Here is a 25,487-nt window from a genome sequence, read left to right on the forward strand (position 1 = left end):
GTAAAACAGAGCTGGCGAATTGACAAATAAAGCAAAAATAAAGATGTTAATGATCTCTTTTTTCTTGCGTGGTAGGTGGCGTCATGCAGTAGAGCTTTCTGCAGCTTGTGAAACAAATTGGAGCATCATGGGAAACTGAATCTACAGGGGTTTTTTTAGCAGGGAAGTGTCAGTTCATTATAAATCACCCTCAGAAAAATAAAATCTTTGTGACATAAAGAGAAAACATGAAGGGGAAAGGATCATGAAGACTGTCAGATGGCGTCCTTTTCCCCCAACGAGAAAGGCTGCCCCAGCTGATGCCAGATAGGAAATGACACAATTCTGTGGAAGCACAATGACGCTCCCATGATCTTTTTTTAATATAGTCCGTCTTTGTTTTTGTGGGAAAAAGATCCCCCCTGTGTTTGTCCTCTGCTATAAATGGCAGAGATCTCTTTTTTTCCGTGAAAACAAGTCCATATATACCTGCATTCTGGTTCACCTTCCTGTCCTATCAGAGGCAGTGAGGAGGATGTTTCTGCTTTAGAAAAGATCAAACGCTTCTGACCTGGGATGTACAGCTCTGCCCGTTTCCTCTGAGCATTTTTCTTTCATTGTTTTGCTCCAGTTTTTACGTAAAGGATTAGTCATTCAGGCAAAACCTAGCCATTTTAATATAAATTATGGCTCAGTTTTATAACGGATCCTGATGATCCAAGGCTCCTCTTCCCATTTTTCTCCAAGAACATAAAACCTATGAAATGTTTTCCAGATTAGTCACATGCGAAGGAGAAACTAAAGCCTGAGCAAACCATCTTTCTCAGCAGGCCTCGTCTATAAAACAACGAACTCGTGAACTCTGAGGGATTTGAAATGACTGACATGATTTTGCTGTGGTTTATTGCACGTTTGATCAACTCTTCTGATGGAAGCTGTTTCTCTGACATGAGTGAGCTGGCTTTGATTGCTCAAAAACCAGCTTGTGTTAAAGACCTCATCAAATCAGAAAGTAACATCTTGGGATCGTTTTATAGCTTTGTGTGGAATTCTGCAATCAGAAGACCTTCACCTTTCATCTGGGCCTTGAGTGGGCATGTCAAGGAAAGAAAAACTGGTACAAAAAAACAAAAAGTGGCTGGAAAAAGAGTGAAAGCAACAGCCTGCTGCTATCACTGAAACCTTGGAAGGGAGGATTTAGTCTTCATAGTAATGGCAGAAAGAGGAATTCAGCTTAGATTTTGTTCTGGCAGCGTCCTGCGTGAAAGTCAGAGTCGTAGATCTGTAGGAAATGTCAGGAGAGATGCTTGAAGTGACAGACAGAAACCAGCTGTTTTGTTTGTTAACACAGCATTTTTCATGGCTTAGACTGCCAGCCTAGATCCTAGAAAGAAGCAGGGAATCATTGCTGGTTAGTACAGCAGACCACTGACTGTACATGGACATGAAATGAGGATTTTCTAGCATCTTTAGTCAGTACATCTTTTATTAAAGCCGCACTCCAATCATCTATTGATCTATTTTAAAAGCTTTTAATTTGAATAAAGAAATACTCAGAAATGCAATTTTGAGCTTGATTATCTTTATCCTTTATGTCCTCCATCTTCAGAAAAAAGCTACAAGAACATATAAAAAAATACCACAAAAAATACACTTTCATTGGAGAGGGTCTTTAAAACAAGTGTTTTGCCAAAAGAAACAAAACAAAACAAAAAAACTAAAGAACAAAAAGTGAATAATTCAATCACTGAAAACAAGAAATTATAACCAACACATTTGCAGCAAAATAAAAAGTGCATCAGTCAGCAAGAATATATAATTAATGAGTGTTAAATGTGTTAAAAGCAGAATAAATGATAATAAAAATACCTTAAAGAAACATCATATGACCCCCATGACCACATTTTCAGATGCTTCATCAAGTTCCCCCCCCCCATAATAACTGGTTTGTCACAGACCAGACCGCTACAGGCTGAAAAGTGCTTGAACTTTTTTTTGATCCACCTTTTGGCTTTTTTAGTAACATGCTTGTTCAACAGCGTTGTAGTGTGATAGCTGCAGCCATGCAGCACAAACTAACATTACAAAGGTCATAAATACAATAGAAACTGCAAATAAATATAAAAGACAAGACCCTGCTTTTGTTTCAGAAAACCATATTGCATAAAAAAAAGTCAGATAGTAAATCTACGTTGGTGTGGGAAAAATAAATATTTTACAGAATGAAAAGCTTTGAACTGTTGGGACAAATGCATCCTGGAGAGAGTAGAAAGAAGAGCCTTTGTTTGCCTCTAAGAGATGAAGAGGTTACAAATCTCTGCAATCGTTCATCTGCTGGAGCTGCAGAACCTGAAACAGCAACCATGTGGAGGCCGGTGGTATTATCATACCAGAGGTGCAGACCGCTGAGATCAACATGCAAAGATGGACGTGTCTGGCTTTGATATTAAACACGCTTTATCCACATCTCCTCAAAAAATATGCAATTAAGAGCAATTTATGTTCTCTCGTACATGTCCTCCCCGTTTAAGAAGACAGTTGACATTATTTTCTGATGGATACCAGCGCTGGAAGCATCCATCATATCTGTGTGGTTCTGATAAGATGAGTACAGAAAGGTGACGCTCATATCTTTATTTGGATTTACGAGGTTTTGTGTTTGGCAAAGCTGAAGTAAGAAGACTCTAGGGCAACCATAGCGTGTCCCAGACCAGGACAGGCTTTGAAACCCCATCAGGGGCTGCCTGAAGAGGTGGTGGTGGTAAATCCCTGCATGATTTTGTTAGAAAGATTTCTTTTAGAAGGCAGACTTTGAAGATAAAGATCTTGCATTGAGGTAATGCAACATGCGATCGGGCCTTCTGTAAATGTGTGCAGTTAAAGTGTTTTCCTCCATGGCGAAACATCAAGAGGTTTCTTCACATCTTGCTGAAATTAGGGATGTGGCCCCATGTAATTTGCATGTGCAGGATACGCGAGATAACAACTTGATAAGCTGGTAGTTTAAGTGAGTACACCACATGCATGAACTTATTGCCTGGAGGAACTGATGAATATGCGTTCCAGTTGGGGGGACATAAATCCATGTGGGAATGCAACATGTTCAAGTGATCTTTTAATCATCTACAGGTGATTCTGTGTTTGTTGAGTATTTCTTGTTCTTTCGTCCAGCAGGAAACTGCAGCTTATTCACAGCTCTGCTGCTTAAGTTCTCACAAGGACCAACAAAATAGACCACATCAGTCAAGTTCTGAGGTCTTTACACGGCCTGCCTGACTAACTTTAAAGATCCACTCCCTTACAAATCTGTTTTTATTCTCAGACATACAATTTTGAGCTTCATTTTTCTTTTATATATGTCCTTCATCATCAGAAAAGTGCTACAAGAACATGTTAAAAACACCAAAAACACGAGTGGGCCTTTAATCTCGAAAGCAAAGAACAGAGGGACACAAAAACAAAGTATCTGCAGCTTTTTTCAGAATTTTTATTTTATTTTTAAACAGTTTCCAATCTTCCAAATGTCCAGGAATGATTAAAAAAACATAAGAGAATTGATAAAGCCACTTGGAAATGTCTTCAATTCAAAAAACCAAGTCCAAATGACTTTTTTTACAACTTTTTCTGCAAACAACCCATGATTCCAACTTGCTTTTCATGGAAAGACAGACCTATAGAGTTACACACAGCCTTTTTTCTAATCCACTATATTATATATGAATCTAATATTTCCTCCAGTGGAGGCTCTAATGGCAGTGATAAATGCAGCCATGAGGTTGTCGTAGCGACACCGTCCTGATGGACCTCATTACACTGCCAGACATGCAGACACTCCACAGAACCACACAGGTGGCGGATCTCTGGGGTGAGGGCGACACCTCGTTTGGTTCTGTGCTCCAGACATTTTCTTTCACACATTCACTCGCACGGGCTGCAGCTGCATCCTGCTCAGCCTCACGTGAGCTCACAGCGCCGCTTTCAACAGCCTCTGATGTGAAGCAATGCTACAGGTGTCAGGCCCCAGAGACCCCTGGGATGGCTGGAGGTCCAAACTGTTCTTGACTCAGACTGGAAACGTCCCTTTGAGTCTGTTTGAGTAAAAGCAATGATGATTAGGGCTGCTTTGGACGTTTTGGATATCTGGCACGTGCACTAGCCCGGATGAGATTTAACTGGGAGTCTAAGCATATTAGGTGTAATGTAAACTGGGCTGAGAGCAGTAAACGTGATCGTTATGATTATTAGCAGAAAGCAGCAGCCGTCCATGGGAAACAAATCCTGTACTGACTCTGAATGTTGTGTTTTTATCCTCCCCCCTCCATCATTCTGTCACATTACAAGTCCTTTCTGAGGGATGAGTCAGAGGAATGTGATGTACCATCTGGAAACATCACATTTACACGTTTTCTTAGTTCTGCCTGGAGCTTTGAAGCCATAGCAACACAGTCAAACTTTCCCACAGATCTTTCCGATACTCTGTTTTTTTCCTGGGGTTCTGACTTTGTTGCTTCTCCTTTGATACTCTTGGTGTATCATTTCATATTTGACCGGACCAATCATGATCACTGCAGCTATGACTCTCTGCGGAGCCCGCAGAGACTTCACCTCTCTGGCTGCAGCTGGGGGATCAGAACTCATCCTAATAGATATCCAAACATCAGCTACAGATGTTTATTTACTCTGCTGAGTCCTCCTCGGGGCATCAAGTCGAATGCACTCTTTGCCCTCCGAGCGAAGCCCCTCCAGTCTCTCTCTTAACCTCTGCCTTCACCTCGGGGCGGCTGAGCCCCGCTTCCCCCTCAGCGTATCGTGGAGAATGGGATTCTTAGGGAAATGAGTCCTGGAAAAATGCGTCCAACAAAAACATATGAGATAGTTGACAGAGCAGCAGGACCAAATCCACCGGTGTGACTGTGAGATGAGGAGAAAAAGCAGACATGCAGAGGGCTCTTAGCTTTGTTTTTCATCCTCTCTTCCAAATCCAACTCTTCTTTTTGCCTTATTTAGTCTGATTTAAAAACACACACAAACACCCTTCATGTGGTTTTGTTAGTGTTTTTCTAAACTGACATTTATGCACATCATAATCAGTTTAATTTTCTAATTAAAAAAAAAATAGTTGACTAATTGCTGTCTCTTTATGGAGCCCCAGCCTAAAGGGACATTAAAAAAGTAAAAGGCCAATAATTTAGGCTGTATGGTGGTGTAGTGGTTAGCACCCTTGTCCCATATAAACTCTAAAAAGAAAAATGTTGATCCAACTTAAATGAATCACTTCAACTGGTAACACGTAATTTAATTAAGTATAGTCAACTTAATTTTTTACATCTATCCAACTCTATTTAATATGAGTTGATCTAACTTGAATTTTTTTGTTTATACAACTCAATTTAACACATTAATCTAATTTTACATCATACATTTATCCTACCCAGTACAATGTATTAATGACATTGGTTTTTATATATTTATTTATTTGTTTCACTTTGATTTTACATACATTAAAGTATGGCAAACAGGCCTTGTAATTTCCATATCAAAGACATGAATAAACCCAGCAATGTCTCACATGCACTACAGGGCAGGAGGTTAAATGTCATGAGCTCTGTGTTTGATAACGGGACATACAACATCTTTCCCCACAAGGGGGGTTAGTCATCATCCTTTCCCACACTCCAACTCTTGGTGCAGAAAGAGATAAAGATAACAGGTTAAATTAGTAAAAACAGAGTAAAATAGATACACTGTAAACCCGAATAAGTTCAGTGAACTCAAAATTTTTGAGGAAACAGATTACATAATAATTTTTAAGTTGACTTACTTAAAAAGTATAAGTTATTTGAACTTAAAATCTTTGAGTTGAATAAATTAAAACAATTTAACTAAAACTAAACTATAACTTTTTATTTAACTAACTTAAAGATTCTTACTTTACTGAACTAGAATATTTTGTTTTTATTGAACCTTAATACATTAGTTAATTAACTAAAAAACTTTAATATATCTCAACTCAAAATTAATCATTTGAAGTCTAAACTAGTCTTATTTGTCCTTCTTAGTCAGGGCCATTCTTACAAAAGAAAAACTGAGGCAGAATTGCAATTGCAAGTTTATTTTTGAACCACCTTACAAAAGTACATTTGAACAACTTATGGTACTAGAAAGTGTAAAACCCTGCACAATTTGTGTAAAAAAAAGTGCACAAGCCATAAAAAAAAATCAGTCTTCAAGAAAAGCAAAAAATGAGCACCAATCTTTTTTACACCATTTCCTTATACAACTTTATAAAAAAGAGCATTCTTACATTTCAAGAAAAGCAAAAATTGTGTACCCTTTTCCCACATAAAACTGTATTTTCTTAGTCTGCCCTTTCCCTACAAACATTAGCGCTCCAAAAAATACCCATTTAGGAATGTCGCCTACCACAAGCTCATCTTCCACCACAACTGCTGTACTGAGCGGACAGATATGAACTGAACTTGTATTGTTGTTGCTGACGGTCAGAATGCCAACAGAGGTGCTGCTGATGTCTGCCTCTGGTGACTAATCTGCAAAGAAAAAAAACCAGTGTAGTACTAAAGAAAGAATTGATCATTTGAGGGAAGGAAACTTTATGCAAAAACTACAACCTGAAATTTACATTTTAAGAGAAGGTCAGAAATTACACATCAGGAAAATTATTAAAGTTGATTTAAATTAATGATTTCAAGCATTGTAGTCAGAGCAATAAATAATTTACACATATTTATCAAACTCATTACAGAAATGATGAAATGCATAGATTAAAAAGACAAAAAAAATAAAACAAAACATAAAAGTCACTTAAATCACATTTGCTTAATTCAATACAGTGATCTTTAACTAAAGTCATGTAGAGATTGATTTATTGCTTGAAAAGGATCTGGAAGAACAGAGCTTATATAATACGAAATCAAATGAAATCAAAATAAGGCTACTTGTAAGAGTCCTCATGATTCCATAAGGCACTGTACACAAAAAAATAAACAAAATCTTTTGTAACATGACAATCTGAAAACAGGATCACATTTATTCACCCAAACCCCACCCCTCCCTCCACCTAACCAGTTTCACCAATATAACTCTCAGCTTGTGCCTGATGTTCAGCACCTTCCAGGACACGTCCAGGAATTCCATCCGGCCCAGCTTCTTCCCTAGTATTCACCCTCTGGAACTCTTTCCTGATGTCATGCTCTCACAGTTAGCACTCGTTACTCTCCACCAGGTTGTGTCTCTGTTATGGGGCAGTTTTTCAACTACAGCACAGAACATCTCCATAAAAATGACACAACCTGCTGGAAAGAATGTCACCTTCTTGCCAATGCAACTTAAGAGCAAAGATTCAGTTCAGTTTTATTTATATAGTCCTATGTCTCAACAAAAGTCGTCTCCATGGGCTTCATACCGGCAATTGTACAAGAACATGAAATCATAATACATTAGGTATTGGCTAAACTAAACTAAACAGACTAAACTAAACTGGGCATCCCTGCCATTAGACCCTCTTACACAGTTAGGAAAAACTCCTTTATAAAAAATAAAACAAAGACTCCTCCCCCAGGACGGACAGGCGATGTACCAGAACTCTTTGAGAAAAAATTACATTTTCTAGTTCAACAACTGCATTTTTAAAGTCCAGCAGATTGGCTTCATCCAGATGAAATAGAGGACGGCTGTGGGCCAGAGACGAGCCAGAGGCGAGGTCCACGGTCCACGGTCAGGTACAGGAGCACAAATGAGCTGGAGTGCAATATTTTAGGAGACCATGTGCTTTGCCACATAACATTGCTTTGGCACGACTTTCTGGTTAAGTTGTATTACCCACACAGCTGGAGTATTAACCAGCACACTTTCACTGGTACTATTTAGTGAATAAAACATTATCCGTCATAAAGTACTTACATTCCAAACTTTGAAGAATTGTGGGTCCTCCTCACGTTTGTATATGGGAAGCCAGTACAGGACAGGAGTACCTTTGACATCAGCAGTCTGCTCTTGCTGCACAGAGAAAAAGACAAATTAATATGGCAAACATATTCAAATGACTGCACCCTTTGGTCTGGCTCAGTTCAGTTCATCTAGTCTTTTTAATTATCTTAAAATTGTACAGTTATTTCAAAAAATACACCAAACATAGGATGACATTAAATTCATATTTACAAATGCATTGGCATCAACGTTGATGTTTTTTTCTCCAGTGAAGTAAACATTTACAGTCATTCACTGAATTAGAAACGCTCAGTGATTAATATAAACCGATCCAAGTCAGCCCCTTCTTTTAGCCATACTAATGCATAATGTTGATTATGCCATGCAGTTACACCTCACCTGTTTATCATAGAGGTGCAGAAAGTCACAAAGAGCCTTCCGGTTCGTGCTGCCTTCTGTCTCAAAAAGATCAGCATCCGTGGCGTCTGTCTGTCCAGGTCAAAATAAAACGGTTTTCGCAGGTTGACATTTGTGATGCGATGAAACTCAGCTCACATCTACAAAAAAAAAATTAAAATGTTAAACACAATTTAAAGCTTTTTCAAGCTACTGGTAGCTTGGAAAAACCGCTGCATTTTACAATAGCCTCAATACTCTGTCCACAATATGTAATCTAGGATGCATATTAATATTTTTTTAATATTTGTGCATTAGCTAGAATGACATATTATTTCAGAGGATGTTTAAGGAAGAGACAAAACAGTTATATTAAAATATTTGACATTATGAAACACAAATCACAACCAAACCAGTGGCCAAAATACCGCTTTTTGAGTCTTAAGCAAACTATATGATACATTTAGTACTCTAACTCGAGCCCAATTCAGGACAAAGTAACTGCTACATAACATTAAGGTAGCTTTGACATTTTTCCTTATTTATAATTAATTTAATTTGTCAATAAAGTCAAATGTTCTCCATAGCCGGAGGATTCATTGGACTGGGAGCTGCTCGTGTCTTAAATATTGCAGCCATGTTAATTACAATCAAAACTTACCTTTGCTCTTATTTTTCAAACGCACCGCCGGTTCACTAAAAGAAGATACGAGAACATGTTAGCGTAAGGCAGCTAGCTTAGCCCACATTTGCATTTATTAGGTTACTACGTGAAATACAAGTTACACAAAAAAATAACGATTACCAAATCGCAGAGCCTGTGGTAAAAAGTAGTAGAAAAAAAAGGCAATTCCCACTGAGTCGTATATGTGGCTGTGGCAGCCGCTCTGCCAGAGCTAGCGGTTAGCTAGTAGTAACGGTTAGCTAGCTAGTAGTAACGGTTAGATAATTTAAATTGTGCGCCAACCAACTCGGTAAACGTAAAACTTGAAACTTTGCCCCAACAACTTCTTTTAACCACAAGCAATAATTCTCTGATGACATGATACTGCAAAACATACATAATTGTTTAATTCAGAAAAAATATTCGAAGATACATACAAACTCGTGGAGCACGTCATGAATACAAAGATATACTAGAAGGAACATCAAAAGAAGCAACAAATATATAATACAGAGGCGAAAGTCATAAAATACAATAAAAAATAAAATAATACGACTTACCTAGACGTATGTGCGTTATCGACTTGTGCCAGCTGCCGCTCGCATCAGACCTCCGCCATCTTGAAGACTTCTGTGTCTGAGTTCACGTTCATGGGCGTACATTATGACGTCATCACGTCTCATTACTCATAAGTTTTGACTCCAAGGTTTCATTTACTCAAAATGTTTTAGTCCAATAAAGATATAACTGTGGCAAAAGTTGAATCGGCTTAAAGGTTTTAAGCTGACTCAACTTGTTTGTTACTTTTGAGTTCAGTGATCATAAAACTTTTGAGCTCATTGGACTATCCGGGTTTACAGTGTAGACAACAAAACACAAGGATAAAAAAATCACACTTAAACCCCAATCTGCCCAGACAGAAAATGGTATCCCACAATTCCTTGTGCTGCCTTACGTTGTGACGTCATAACGCATTGACAGCCTCACACCAAAGTTACACCAACTTAATTGAATTAAATTGATTGGAAGTAAAATATCTATCCCAGACAACTACGTGTTATTTTTAAGTTAAATGAACTCAAAAAAATGATTTATTTTCACCAAACTAAATGATTAAGTTAGATCAAAGTAAAAAAGTTCATCTTTCCAACCACAGCCCGAATACTCTTTTTAGAGTAAGAAAATCCCAGCTTCAAATCCCAGCTGGGTCCTTTCTGTGCAGAGTTTGCATGTTCTTCTTGTGCACAGTGTTTTCTCCAGGCTTCGTCCTACAGGCCAAAAACATGTTTCATTGGTAAATTGTGTGATCCTGTGGCCCTGAAACAGACTGGTGACCTGTACAGGATGTGCCTCATCTTTGCCCAACAGTATCTGGGTTGGCTCCAGCAACCCATGTGTCCCTGAATAGGATTTAGCAAGTTCAGTGGAAGGATGGGGTCAAATTTGTCAGACGAAATCACAATCCAGAAAACAAACTTCACCCCTAAGTGTCCACGTCTCAAACACAACATGTGGGTTTTAGTGAAGTCAAAGAGCAGGATCAGAGACTGCTGTGGTTTACAAAGACGTATACAGTGTTCCCTCGCCATATATAATGGTTTACCTTTCAGGATCTCGCTGATTCAGGGATTTTTTTCAGTGCAATTTTGCGTACTTATATTTATTTAATTATTTTCAAACCTTGTACTGTGTTCTCTGTCTTGATTGGCTGTTGGCCATTGTCAATTAATCTACTTTATGCCTTGTTTCCTGTACAGCATGCGTTCAGTTTGCTAAATCTACGTAAATCTTCTATCACGAAAGCAGATATTTGTTTTCATACTACAAAACTGGACTATGTTCCCTATGAAGGTTTGAACTTTGAAAGTCAGAAAAGAGTGAAAATAAATAAAACAATTATAAAGTGTGTAGTGATGGGTTTCACAGTCTTAAAAAATCTACAGTCCTACTTTGCAGATTCCACCTATTGCAGGTTATTTATGGAACGTATTCCCTGTGGCAAACGAGAAAATATGTTATATCGAAAATGAATCATGGCATCTGGACTTAAAACTTCTTTTCTTTAGAAGTTTCCCCACTTATCTAAGTGGCTTCATCAGCCTCATCCGCTGTTTGAGTCGGTGGTGAAACATACTAACATCAGTCCAGATGCCATGACTCAACTTCAAGATAAAAGAGAACCTGCATCTAAAAGACATATATCCTCCTGACTGCCAGAGAAAAATAAATAAACTACAATTCCCAGAGCCCATATTTGGTATCATTGAAAATTTAGAGATGTCCTCTACAGAAAACAAATTTGCATTACAGTCAGGAGGATAAAGCATTTTCTTTTGCAGTTTTATATCAATCTGCAGTCAAATGAAATTAAAATAAAACAGCATCGCCTGCTGCAAACGTAAAAACTTTGACTCATACTTGCCATGTTGATTCAGGAAATGCTAGTCTTCTTTCTGTCCCACACTGATGACCTCATCATGTAAAACACCAGTCCCTATGGCCGTCTCTGTTTAACTGACAGTGTTGTTTCTGAGCAGATACAGAATAAACAAGAACCAGGAGGGCCAGCCAGCTCAGACATGAAGTATTAATGTAGCCTGAAAGTGTGTACATGATGTGAAGACTTCATCAATCTCTTAAAATCATAATAAGGTGCAGTAGAGGTGAAGGTAAAACATATATGAACCGCAACAAACAGATGATCAACTTCAAACCTTTCTGCTTAAAAAGTTCACTTCGGAGCCTTTTCAATGTTTAATCAGCAAGAAAAAGGCTCAGACTCTGCAGACAGATGGAATAACACAGAGACTTTCCGGCCTGTTGTTTATCAATTTATTTTATTCTTCTCAGGGGTCAGAGGTTTGGAGGCTGGACCGTTCCCATCCGGTTCTGAGTTTGTCATTCCCAAACGATGCACCCCAAGGGACAGTCTGGGCCCAGATTAAATTTATGGTGTCAGACAGGGGGACCTTTAATAGAACCTGGATTTTGGGACGACATACGTGCCTACACATGCAGGCAGAAAATACACAAAAACGAGTGCAAAACACAGAAATGATGTACAGATGTTGAAGCAATAATAGTAAATACAGAATGGAAACACATGAAAAGTGCTTTTTTATATATAAATAAAGTTTACTTTGATTTAAATTAAAAACAGTATCTGGAAAAATTGACTGTGTTTGGGGTTTTTATGGCAAAAATCAAGATCACTGCTTCTACTTTAAGTAAAGAAAGGGATTCTACTGCCCCTTGTGGCTATGAAGAGTAGTGTTGAATTTTCTTTTTTATTCCAATTTTCTTTTTAGGACAGGATTTGTTCTAAATCTGTGCAGGATATCAAGATATTATCACTAAAAACAAGACTATCATATTAGCCAGGAAAACATAATTCACACTTAAGTTGTTAGGAGGTTAAATTGTCTGTTCCTCAGCCTAAAATAAAGAAAACAGGATTCTTCCGTTTTGAAAATGCCACTCAAGCTGGTAGAAAGACCTTAGGCATCATTTTCTGCTTTCAAATTAAAAAATGTCTCATTTCCATTTACTTTTAAAAGTTTAATTCTATTTTATTTTGCCTTTTTAAGATTTAAGCAGCCAATAAACCGGTATTTTTCTGAGTCTGGCTCTTTCTGCCGTTGATGGAAAGTCAAACTATATCCCATAATATTTGTTGTTTTAGATCTCAAGTAATTCAAAACAAACAAAAGAAAATTATTTTATATATGAGGACTGTATATCAGTCCTGATATACATCTCAGCTGCACCCGTCTATCTTTACCTCCTTTTTTGAGTTCCGTTATGAATAAAGTTTTATATTAAGAAACAGAAACTAGACTTTCATAGCCCTCTCACAATGTTGCTTTTGTAGTTTAGTCTTTTTTTCCACTTCGTTTAATTAAATAATATATTTTATTAAGCATTAAGATAATAATTTAATTTTATCATTTCTTCACATCTATAAATTTTCAAATTTACTGATTTTGTTTTTATTTGACACTTGGTTTTACTGTCTACTACGAATATCCATCTGTTCCCATATTTGATACTGAAAATCAAATTATACTTGGCCATAGATAAGCTGTTAAAGCAAGAACGAGTTTTAAAACACTGATGTCAAGTAAATTTATTTTATTACTAATATAAATATTGCAAACTACTTGAGTTAATTACATATTCCACATTTACTTGCAGCTTTAAACTGTAAGTAAGACAATTCAATTAAAGTGTTTTAATTCATTTCTTTTAAAAACTTTTTTTGTTCGTGTAAAAGCATCCGTTGGAAACAAACTGACAGATTTATAAAGAAATCTCCAAAATGTCTGCTGGATCTCCCCAGTTTTTCTAATTGCATTATTTAAAATGAAAGTTTTTACTTGAAGGAGTCATCATCAAACTGTCTAACATGTGACCCTCCTGCTTTATTCCTGGGTCACATTTGTCTTCAGACAGTTACATTTTATTTTGACGGGTCACTAATCTGTCACAAAGTGACGTCGGGGTCTGTCTTCCAAGTTTTTTTCACTGATCACACCTGGTTTAAGTTCATCACAGCTGTATCTGCGTGGGTTAATTGCTTCCCATGAGTGCTAAACTCCATGGTTCTGAATTATAACCCTAAGTGGTCTGTGCTTTTTTAGAACAGACAGAATCTGGCTTCCACAGAAGTCACGTTTCACTCACACAGGCAGGAATGGAACTCAGGCAGACAAAGGAGGGTAAAAAGACGTGCAAAGGAAGGTTGGAACACTTCAAATCTTGAGGAGGAAGGGAGGAAATGCAGGATGGAAGTAGCAGAAACAGATAAGGGTAGGGAGTGTGGATGGGAGGAGGAAGTGGGACTGTGAGGGACTGGTGTAATGAGTGTGAAAGGATGCAAGATTTTAGCCAAGAACTAAAAAAGCTGAACCTTAAACGGTGACTCGAGCTTTTCTTTAAAGCTCTTTGGTTCAGTTGAGCAGAATTACAACATCATCTCTCCTAAACCTTGTCTCTGAGGAACCAGGGCAGCATTTCAAGAAAATTAATATTGCCCAGCGCTACCTATACATTTTTTCTTCTAGGTCAGAGCATGAAGACAGAAATGTAGCTTTAACAACATTTACAGATTTATCAGAAGTAGAGTTTGGCTGAAATTCCACCAAAGCTCATGTTTATTTTCCAGAATGTCTATGTCAAACTAGTATATCAGCCCCATATTTAGGTCACGCTCCACCATAATAAGCAAGACATCCTGACAAGGATCTATCCAACCATTTGTCCATTTTCTGAATCACATTTGGGGTCATGGGGTTGCTGGAGCCAACCCAGCTACTGTTGGGTGACGGCAGGCCAGGTAAACCCTGAACAGTTTTTTTCCGTCTGTTGCAGGATCACAGGATCAGTCCTACACCCAAAAACTCACATGCTGATTCCTTTCTGCTTAAATTCCTTTCATTGCTGTCAATTTTTTACCCAACGTACTTCAAGGAAGCACAAATGAGTGTCATTTTTTTGTTATTTATACTCAAATCTTAATCATTTCCAAGAATTATTTTTCTTATCATAAAGCTTCTGCACATTTACAGGCTAACCATTTTCAAGCCCTTGTTTTGACTTGGTTTATTCCTGGGGCCTGTTTCACAAAGGAGGTTAAGTGTAAACTCTGAGTTCATAAACCCGGAAATCAGGGAAACCCTGGGTTTTCCGTTTCAGAATCGGAGGTTTGTCAAACCAGAGAAAGCAGAGTAAGTCAAACCCGTTTCTGAAAGAGAGTTAACTTTTACTCGGAGTCAGTATCCATGGTTACTTATGCTGTGAACCTAACCTGGTCGGGAGCAGGTTTTATTCTCCAAACTCGAAGTTTTTGCCGGTCCCCTCCCCTTTTTAAAGACGAAGCACTATATTTGGCTTCAACCTTCATTGCCCACATTTCCGTCACGCGATCTAAGTGACAAGAATGGCTTGTCCTTTTTTGGAGGACCCAATAGATGAGGAGGCTGCATTAATTCGTAGAGAATTACATTTACGTCGTACGAGGATTTTGAGACCTCGACTCGATGTTTTGTCATTTCCCCATACGTTTTTGTTTGAGCGTTACCGTTTTTCGTTGCAGTCAATTACATATACAAAATGAAAACAACATTAGGTCTTGCTATGTAGATGTTTCATATGTCAAATATTGTCAACAAAGCCTACATCCATGACATGCTCACATTTGACCTGATTGAATTATGTTTTTATACTTCATTTTTAGCTGCTGCCATGTTTCTTTTAATTCCTGCAGGATTGCATCTACATGAAAATGAAATCAGGGACATTGAATTAGATTAATGTAACAATTACTTTTTGGAAACACAATTTTCTAGCACTGCTTACTTTCTTAATCCCATATAAACCTATACCACTTGATCAATACAGGGGTAGTGTTGCAGCGTGTGTGTGCTGAGCGGGGTGCAATCCACGAGAGACAAGGGGAGGGGCGATTGCAGGTGCAGATGGGGGGGGGGGGGGGGGGGTGAGCACGGATGAGGAGGACGGAGAAGGTGTCATTCCCAGAATAACTGTTTTGGAGTCATTCTTATTCCGCTCTGGAGGTTGAGGGTTTCCAACGGGAAGTGAACCTAGAAGGAGAATTCCCTTCAGCCCTGAAGGAAATCTCCCCTGCGCTTTTGACCACGCACGGTCGGAAAGACGAGAGAAAAGAAGGAAGTCTTTGCGCAGCGAAAGGTTCAACAGTAGACAAAAGTTCACTTTTAAAAACACAATTGCATGTATTAATATTAAAATGACCAACGTTTGCTAGAGGGGAAGGTTAACAAAAAAGTCCTCTAAACATTACCGACGTTAAATGCATTTTCCCCCAGATTGGTTCTGTACACTATGCAGCATTTCATGCATTTACACCAGGAATAACACTTCAAAAGTACACCTAAATATCACCATTTTTTATTTCACACCTTACGCTATTTAAAAAGTTATTACAGTCAATATTTATAACAATGATTTAAATGCAAACTTAGGCATTAACTTGAGCAGCTATGTTTTCCACGCTAACTGTCTCTGTTTTGCAGATGCAGCGGTGTTGCTTTTCTTCTGGAATATGTTCTCATATTCACTGCAACTCTGCAGCAGCACGTCAAGTTCAGCTGGCGAAAAATACGCAGACCTCTTTGTTTTCACGGTTGCCATGGTGACTCGTGATATCTGCGCTCCATTGATAATGGCTTCTTATAGACGCGGTGCGCACGCTCACCTCCGAATCAGTCCACTCAGAGTTGATTGATCTAACGCGGATCAGCTGCTCTGAAACTGAAAACTCAGAGTTGTCAATCTCTCGATTGACCAACTCAGAGTTCAGGTTTGACCTCAGAGTTGGTTGAACCTCCTTTGTGAAACAGGCCCCTGGACTGCACTGTGCTGTAGTACTTAGTACTCTCACCTCACAGCAAGATGGTTCAAATCCCAGCAGAGACCTCTCTGTGTGGAGTTTGCACATTTTCCCAGTGCATGCGTGAGTTTTCCCCGGCTTCCTCCCACAGTCTAAAAACATGCTTCAATGATCCAAATCCCCTCTCAGGTTGTGTGGCCCTGCAATGAACTGGCTTACCATCCAGGGTTTACCCTACCTATGATAGGCTCCAGCAACCCCATGACCCTTAAGGAGTTTAAGCAGGTCTGGGAGAAAAAGAGCATTTCACAACCTCACCTGCATCATCTGTGTGCAAGTATTTGCCTTTTTTAATATGTGTTCTTTCATCAGGAAACAGTTTCCATCTTCACTCAAATCAGCCAAAAGTTAAATGTTTTTGAATCTGTCATATTTTCACTTGGTCAGAAAAATCCCTATTTCGTAATTGATCACAGACCTATTTTACATAAAGGACAACCATAAAAGATTAATGCATAAATTAATAGTAAACCTAATGCAAGAGTTTGTCTTCCGCACAGAATCAATTCTCCTAGAGCTGGTAAAGCCTCACCTCTGACATCATAAGGCCACAGTTCATATTTTTGTTTTTGATCATCAAAATCAAGGCCACTGGGAAATTATTGTTTATCAGCTGATATTGGGACCAACTGTCAGTATCATTTAGTGCTGACTGAGAGGAAATATCCGTCCCCTCTTTACCTCACTGCTGCCTCACTCAAGGGCAGTGTGCATCTGCGCACGTACAACCAGATCTCAGCCACACAAGTTCATCTCGGGCTTTTATCTCACACTGGACCCGTGTGGGTTTGTTTGAATACTTAGTTGATGTGTTTAAGCTCCTTCCAGTTTTATGAAACCCTCAGAGACCCTTGGCTCCAGCTCCTTCTGAAACAGGGCTTTTGTCAGGGGACAAACAACATGTCTGCATTTGTTGGTTCTCACAGGAATCTGGTCAGTCAGGCCCTCAGACCACATCTCTGACCATGTGAAGATTCAGCTGCAGCTAAGTTGGATCATATCCTACAATTATTAACCATGTTTTAGTTTACAGTATTCCTACTCCATTCCCACCTCTTGTGATCATAGTAATGTAATTTTACTGTGCAGATAGAGGATCTGCTTAGGATTTTTTATTCTCCTTGTAGCACCAGCTGTTCTTAGAAAAAACAAATCTGACAGATTTGTATCTGTAAGTACAATAATATAAAAGCATATCAGGATTCAGCCTTCACTACCAGACAATCCCAAGTCAAATTTCTTCCTCATATTTGCATCACTTTTGATTCTTTATCTAATTCTTTTGTTTAACTTGCAGATTTGGCTACTTGGCAACAAAAAAAGCTTAAATTAGCTTCAAATTTGCCCTAATTTGATGATAATCAGTATTTATTACATATCTGAGTATTTAATTTTTACTGAAATGATGTAAGAATGCTTTTTGGAAATAATTAATAAGCCCTCCATTTTGTTAATTGATCTAAGAACCGCATGTAAAAAGATATATGATTAACAGAAATAACTCAGTAGGGGTGGAACAGTATAAGTTCACTTCTTCCTATTCCATTTAAAGCAACAAATGAAACTCTACTTGACTTAAATGGAAAATCAATATATTTAATGAATTAAATGTGACATCCGCAGGCGCGTCGCGAAGGGTTGTTATAGCAACTACAAGATTTAGCAAAGCAACCCCTTTGCAACCCCAAATATATAAAAGCCTAAATCTAATGGTTTAGTTAAAAACATTTCATTGTACAAAATGTTGTTGCATGTTATCACTTTCCATTTAACATTGAATGTATTTCATGTTCTTCTCGTTTATTTTGTGTTAAAATGTGACATAAAACTGCACTGTAAAGACAGTCGGGGAGGTACGCAGTAGCACTGTCTCAACAGAGAGGGCGCTCGTGAGCTGGCGTTTGTTCCCTTATTTGGTACTAATAAAGTTTGTTTCATGAGAGCCAATATTTTATGTTTTCTTTGACTGACTGCAGAAATGGTGGATGCAATCTCATCAAAAATGATTCAAAGGTGGACTTTTATTCAAAACATGAAGTTATAATTAAAGGATGACCAATGTGGAACAACACATCTTTATTGAGACTTAACTAAAAGAAGATAACGAGGATTTTTCATGTTAAAGTCACTGAGATTTTTGTCCAGAAGCAGAGCATTGGCTGTCATAGTCTGTAGAATTCACCTTGGTATGATTTTTTTTTAGGCTTCAAAATTCATAAAAAGTAAACCTTCACTTTTCTGATTTTCTTTAAAATATTCATCAATAATAGAATCAATGTCTTGCTAAAAAGCAAAGGTTATGCTAACATGGTTAGGTTCATTTTGTGGATAATTGTTTGAAGCTTTTGTATATTAAAAAACAAATGTTCCCACAGTTAGACACTTCGATAAAACAACACCCACAAAATAATTTTAAGCTTAATTTTAACTTTTATTGAAAATTCGATTTGGACATTAGGAGGGGGACAAGGGAAAATTGCATTTTAGAGGGCACTCCAGACTGATTTGTTCTTTTCAAAACTATTTTATCCCATCCTTTTCTCTTAGTATCTGTAGATTTTGTCTGAAGACATTTTGGTATTTTGTTTGTGAATGATTTGAAATATGATGGGTGGTTCATCAAATGTTCTTTAATTCTAACCTGTATATGCCTCTCATATGTTTGTAACTCTGTCTCATCAGCCACAACCTTCACCGTATGCCACTGCTTTTAACATCCTCCTTGTCTTCCATGCATTGTTATGAGATACACACAGACACCGCTCCATGTAGAGGTCAGACTGACACATTTGGTGGTAGCTCCTCCCACACGCGGCTGGGCGTCAAGCTTATGAACACATATTTGGACAGGCACTGAGCTATGGCAAGCCAAAAGAATCATAAATCGGCAGGAAAAGTAGTTTGGGTTATCAAAAACACTGATTTTTATGCTCAGATAGCAAATTTGCCGCGCGGCGAAGGAGATGCGTTTGACGCAGGTGACCCCATTGACTCTCAAGAGCTTCTCGTAACCCTTGTGCTATCTTAGATGACCCCCCCTTACATTGACGTGTTCTCCCTCCCATGACAAAGGTGGATAAAGGTGGAAAGATTTCATGTAATCCATGGACACCAGTGAAGATCACAAATCATTGAAGAAAAGGGTTCAGCGCACTTTTTAGTGGGCCTAGATGACCCAACTCCCAACGTTAAAGTGCTCAGGATATGACAAGGGTTAAATATATATATAAAAAAAAGACCTGACTTGACTTCCAGATTGAATAACTTTGTTTTCCTACCATACTTCAAGATCTCCTTTTCTTTCTTCAGACTTTGAAAGTTAACACATTTTAAAAGTGCAATCTATTGATAGGACAATCACTGTAAATCTGGTATTAATTAGCATCGTATGGATGGATGGATGGATGGATGGATGGATGGATATGTTTCTGTTACTTTCCTTCTTGGGAATGTATTTTGTACACAAAAACGAATCAGCAACTCCTTACAGTCACTTACACCCTTTTTCTTCTTAGAGAAAAAATCCTGGTGCTGTGTGACGTGCGTGCTGGAGGCATTACTGCAAAAGTCTATTTCTGATTATGATTAATTACACTTTCAAGAAGATGGCATCATCTTCTAACATCTTTGCTAATTTTTCTCTATGTTCTAATCAATGTATCACTTCATATCCAAAATGAGTTTGATGTATTTGTGTTTTTGTATTTTTTACTGCAGTATTCAGTTCGTTTTAATGTTTGAAATAAATAAATCAAATCAGATAATGTGTTAAAAAATCATCTTGTCCTGTTTTACCAATTTTTTATATATATATAAGCAGGAGAGAATTGATCTGTTTGTAAATAGTTGTGGTTTTTAAATCACTCAAGTCTTGCGGTGCACATTTGCAATATAAACTTTGGCCACTAGATGGCTGTCGCGTCTGGTAGCCGGAAGCTGAAACAGCTGAGATTAAGGCGTCTTTTAAAAGTGTGTTTCTGTCTCCCCCTAGTGGTAGAAGATAGGAGTCCAGAGGATTAAAAAATTAACAGACCATATTCGGTCCAAACAGATGATCCGAATATTGTTTATTTATATACTTACAAATTAAAAATGTGTGTTATATGTTTTCAAGTATTTTTTTTCTCCTATAAATGTTTTTTAACATTTTGTTTTTATCAAACATTTTACATTTTATCTCTCTTTCTCTGACTTCCTCCAAAGAACTTGTCAGAAATTGTTTGTTATTTATTTTTTTAACCCTTGTGCTATCCTATGGGGTCAAGATGACCATTGACGTGTTATCCCTACCATGACAAAGGTGGATAAAGGAGGAGAGGATTTCATGAAATCCAAGGAAACCAGTGAAGATCACAAATCATTAATGAAAAAAGTTCATCGCACTGTCTTGTGGGGTCTAGATGACCCCACTCCCAATGTCAAAGTACCTAGGATAGCACAAGGGATAAATAACCTGCACCTTGGCCTTAAAATTTATTTCACCATCCAACTTCAAAATTATTTTTGATTTAAAGTGAAGTATACATTTAAAGTATATCATAGAGTATCACAATTTTATAAATCTTTTAAAAAAAAAAATAATAATAAACCCTTGGTTGGTATGATGGAGGATAAATTACACTGAAGATTGTATTGAAATATATATTTTATAATCCAGACCAGGAGCTGTTTTTTTTATTTATTCTTTTGTTGTTCTTTGGTTAAAAATCTTACATTGTCTCACAGGGTCAGCCCGGGCCTCTTGGTCCCCAGGGCCCGCAGGGCCCCAAGGGGCGACCGGGGGATCTGGGCATCCAAGGCCAAAAGGGGCAGAAAGGCGACCAAGGACCTGGTGGCGTTATAGGCCCTAAAGGCAGCGCGGTACAGCACTATTGTGACATTCTAATATTAAACACTGCATTTAGATACATTTATTAAATGTGTGTCTGTCTGTGCTCTAAAGGGAATGACTGGTGTACCGGGGTTCACTGGGAACGATGGGATTCCTGTAAGTACCAACAATTTAGATGGATGCGGGAAAATACTTTGAGTTAGATTTTTGCATCGGGTCGTTTTCTGCGCAGGGTCATCCAGGCCAAGGCGGGCCTCGGGGGAAGCCCGGAGCAGATGGTTGCAATGGGACCAAAGGAGAACCAGGGATACCAGGGATACCCGGCGATTATGGGATTCAAGGAGCTGCTGTATGTGAACCTTCCTAAACTAGAATCTTATATAATCATACTAGTTTATTTTAAAAAATCACTATCCTGATTTTTTTGTGTTCGACTCTCAGGGATCGCCAGGGAGGAAGGGAGAAAAAGGAGACAACCTGGATGTCAAAGTGTACATGCAGCGTTTTAGGGTGAGGAAGACGAGCTCGCATCATCACTTTTGTCCTATGAACGATTAGAAAATCACCTGCATCCTGTGATGTTAGCAAGAAAAAACATGTTGAGTTACTGAGCATTTTTCCTCAGGGAGATCAAGGTGCGCCAGGATTCGATGGACCTTTTGTGAGTCACAGGCATTCGAAAAAATTTAATCTGAGTCTGTAACTTTCCCAGAATGAGGTTTTTTATAAGTAGTTTGTTCTTTTTTTCAGGGACCTGACGGACCAAAAGGAGGTGAAGGCACCAGGGGCCCAACAGGACCAAAGGTAAGTCTGTTAGAAAAAAAATCAAGGATTCAGAAGAAGAAAAAAACTCTAATTTTCTGTTTTTCTGTGATCTTTTTCTTTATTTCCGTGGAGAATTGAGAAAATCTGACTTTCCTAAGTTAAATGATGCCACATGTAACATTCAAGTGTTACTAGGTTATTCTACTTTTGATCGAACTTTGATCGTACTCCTATCAAAGTTGGTTATTTACCTGCAATTAAGAAGTGGAAAGGTTGATAAATGTATACAGGTGGTTTAAAATAAAAATATTTTACTTCTGGCAGCACAACACACAAAAAAGTAAATTATCATTAAAATATAATTAAAAAAAGTCAGAATATGACTTTGGCTGTTAATCTCAACATGAACTGAAAAAGATGTTTGTCTGTTTTTTTTAATTCAAAATCTTTTTGTTTGTTTTATTAAACACTAACCATTAAGTAAGATTCAAAAGTAAAAAATGATCACTACATATAGTCTTTTTCATGTCAATACAACACAAAAACACACTTTGACCACTGCACAGCTTCAGAGACACTTTTCCAGTTTGTTAGAGCCAAGAAAACCTTTTTTTCAGGCATAAACGTTCTGCTTTTTTGAGATGTTCAAGGTGCATTAAGCTAAAGGATATTTAAGAATCTGTCTCAGATGTTTGTGACAAACCTATGCTCTGACTTTTGTATTTTTGCAGGGTCCTCCGGGTCCATCGGGTCCCCCCGGACCAAAGGTGACGTGTCAAGTTCATTAAATATCTGGTTGTATTAACTACTGAATATGTACACTCTGGTTATAGTCCAGTTTATTGTTCGTGACTTCCTTTCAGACGTTAAAATGACATTAAAGTTGTTTCTGTGCAGGGTACCATGACTAAAGTCCTGAAGGGAGTCAAAGGAGAGCAAGTGAGTACTGCTGTTCTAAACAAATTTAGGAACACTTTGTGTGTCATGTAAAATGATAGAGACAAAATTAGCCAAAGAAAGTTGTCCAAAAACTGCTTCAAAAATGCTGAATTAAGTCAGTAAATCAGAATATTATTTTTTTAAAATTATTTCAGACTAAATTATAACAGAAAAATCAGTGTAATGTACAGAAAAAGAACCAAACAAACCTATGAGGAATCTGAAAATATTGTGTACAAGTGAAAGAGCTTTATAAAAGGAAGCACATTAACGTTCTTAGCTTTTTGTAAGGATTTGACTCTATTTGAAAAACGTAACATAACAACACCACTTCTTTACATGTTTTGGCTGCAGGGAGATGTTGGACAGCCAGGCCCACCAGGAAACGACACTCGGCAGCAAATAAAGCCGCCCTCTGTAATCTGCAATTTCATCTCATTTTTATGCAATGGTGCCATCAAGGACGTCTGGTTCATAAAGGAACTCTTTTTTTTGTGTTTTTTTGTTTGTTCAAGGGACCACCTGGAGAGAAAGGACAAAAAGGACAAGTAGGAGAAGTGGTATGTGACCTTCAGCAAACATACGATCATGGTTCCACATGCACAACTCCGCTGATCTTCTGCCCGGTTTGTTTCAGGACATCATTACAGGAGAACCCGGCATACCGGGACCACCGGGACCCAGGGTCAGCACCGTCGCTTTTTCAAACTCCTGAGGACTCCATTGTATGCGTCTTCTTTAAATTTTACTTTGTGCATGATTTTTTATTCTTTTACAGGGGGAAATGGGTAGAAACGGGCAACCTGGACTAGAGGTGTGTTGAGAAAAGCTCTTTGCTTTACTTTTTCATTAGAAAAGCAAACAAAAACAGTTCACAGAACATCTTGTAATGTGACGTAACAACTGTGTTTCAGGGTGAATTTGGGGAGAGAGGACCCACTGGGATTGATGGTGTCAAAGTGAGTCACTTTTAATGTACTAATCTGCATATTTAATGAATTATGAATTGTTTTCAACATGTCCACTTGATTTTTTTTTTATAAAATGCATGTTTGTACATTAAAAAGGAATAAACGTATTTTGAGAACATAGCAAAAACAAATTAAAAGTACAAAAAAATTTGGTAATTTACTGTAATTAAGTATTTTTTGTCATTGTACTTGACGTGCAAACAGCCTTACAATATAAAAAGGAAGATTCATCGGAGAAAAACTGAACAAAAATCATTTTAAGAAGATTAAAACTGAGATTGAGCTGTTAAATAAATGCGGATGCTCTTGCTGAAATATTCTGGATGTGTTTGTCCTTCAGGGAGTCCGAGGTGAACCAGGAGTACTGATCCTATCAGGAGATCCGTGGTCTTCAGGAGGTAAGTCAAAGCTCGCCTGAAGAAATTAGATCAAAGAAGAAAAAACTTGGTGGTTGAATAAAATAATTTTTCAAAAATTAAAGTTTTGGCTGACTTTGTGACATAAACTATAAATATGGAAGTAACTTATCATTTTTGCTGTTTCTAAACAGTTTCTGAGTGAAGCTACTTAATTCAAAGCATGCATCAGATGGGCGTGGCTTCAGCAGCTAGTCCAATGTCTGTTTTGTTTGTTTGTTTGCTGATGATGTGGTTCTGTTGACTTCATCAGACCAAACTGCAAAAGCAGGACCCTTTAAAAATAAGTAAAAAAAATCAGATTTGCTTTAAAAAACAAAAAAAATCTGCCAATGGGGTAAGAAAAATTATTCTTTTAAGAATAATAATCTAGTCTTTAAGACATGGATTCTCAAACTGAGATTTTTTTGCATTTAAAAAATGTTCTTGATAAGATTATTTTTCTTGCAAGGCAGATATTGTTGAAACAAGTGAATTTTGACTTTCTTAGGATTCAGCTTTGAGTGTGAATTTGATCAGCAGCTGAAATCCTGACGCTGCAGTTCTACCATGGAAAGAGAGAAACGACTTCTCTTGATAATAACATGATAATAGTTTTGAGCATCATGCTGAGTTGAGTTGAGGGTGTCTAAACATTCTTGGTGTTCCTCGCTTAAATTTAAATGTATGTTTTCATGATTTGCCATCAATTTCTTTAGTTGGTGCCCCTGGACCTCCTGGTGAGCAAGGCCCACTAGGAGAGAGGGGTCCAGTTGGAGATCAAGGTATCCCTGGACGTCCTGGACCTCCAGCGTACAAAACCCAGCAAGGTTTGCAAAGGAATAAAGTTGTATACTTGTTTGCATATGTCAAAAATGTAAACAATAAAATATAAATGTTTATTTTCCTTTTTTTATGCTACTTGTATGTTTACATACATACATACAAGTGGCATTTGTTGTAAAATTTCACAGTGAGGCTATCACTTCTGAAAGTGAGGATGATGTGTCAATATATTCAGAAAAAGTAATTTCTAGATATAATCAACTTTGTTTTGTGATAAGTGGCCACTCAAAAGTTTACTTTTACCAATTTAATCCATTAGTTTCAGTATTCAGTTTTAGAGGGTAAAACCTATTGTCGGATTACAGGTACTTGTAATCCATTCATT

At 37.8% G+C, this 25,487-nt stretch overlaps 1 protein-coding gene and 1 long non-coding RNA gene across 3 annotated transcripts in view; one reads left to right on the forward strand and one right to left on the reverse strand.

Annotated features, from left to right (window-relative positions):
* Positions 1-25,487, forward strand: part of col4a2 (collagen, type IV, alpha 2) — an 81,997-nt gene that overhangs the window by 41,899 nt on the left and 14,611 nt on the right. For both annotated transcript variants that reach the window (XM_011489939.4, XM_011489940.4), the window contains exons 5-19: positions 21,141-21,275; positions 21,358-21,402; positions 21,479-21,595; positions 21,688-21,756; positions 21,872-21,907; positions 21,997-22,050; positions 22,743-22,778; positions 22,909-22,950; positions 23,305-23,367; positions 23,466-23,510; positions 23,588-23,635; positions 23,729-23,764; positions 23,865-23,909; positions 24,262-24,319; positions 25,036-25,146. In XM_011489939.4, coding sequence (XP_011488241.1) covers positions 21,141-21,275; positions 21,358-21,402; positions 21,479-21,595; positions 21,688-21,756; positions 21,872-21,907; positions 21,997-22,050; positions 22,743-22,778; positions 22,909-22,950; positions 23,305-23,367; positions 23,466-23,510; positions 23,588-23,635; positions 23,729-23,764; positions 23,865-23,909; positions 24,262-24,319; positions 25,036-25,146 — 940 coding nt within the window. The remainder of the gene's footprint in view (positions 1-21,140; positions 21,276-21,357; positions 21,403-21,478; positions 21,596-21,687; positions 21,757-21,871; positions 21,908-21,996; positions 22,051-22,742; positions 22,779-22,908; positions 22,951-23,304; positions 23,368-23,465; positions 23,511-23,587; positions 23,636-23,728; positions 23,765-23,864; positions 23,910-24,261; positions 24,320-25,035; positions 25,147-25,487) is intronic.
* LOC105358762 (uncharacterized) lies at positions 6,300-9,647 on the reverse strand. The gene is made up of 5 exons (XR_002872488.2): positions 9,547-9,647; positions 8,984-9,018; positions 8,326-8,483; positions 7,900-7,995; positions 6,300-6,527 (listed from the first exon to the last, which is right to left on the reverse strand). It is a non-coding gene; the product is annotated as an uncharacterized LOC105358762 (long non-coding RNA).

This window comes from Oryzias latipes, chromosome 21 (genome assembly GCF_053564925.1).
Source record: "Oryzias latipes strain Hd-rR chromosome 21, Olatipes_Hd-rR_3.1".
NCBI lineage: Eukaryota > Metazoa > Chordata > Actinopteri > Beloniformes > Adrianichthyidae > Oryzias > Oryzias latipes.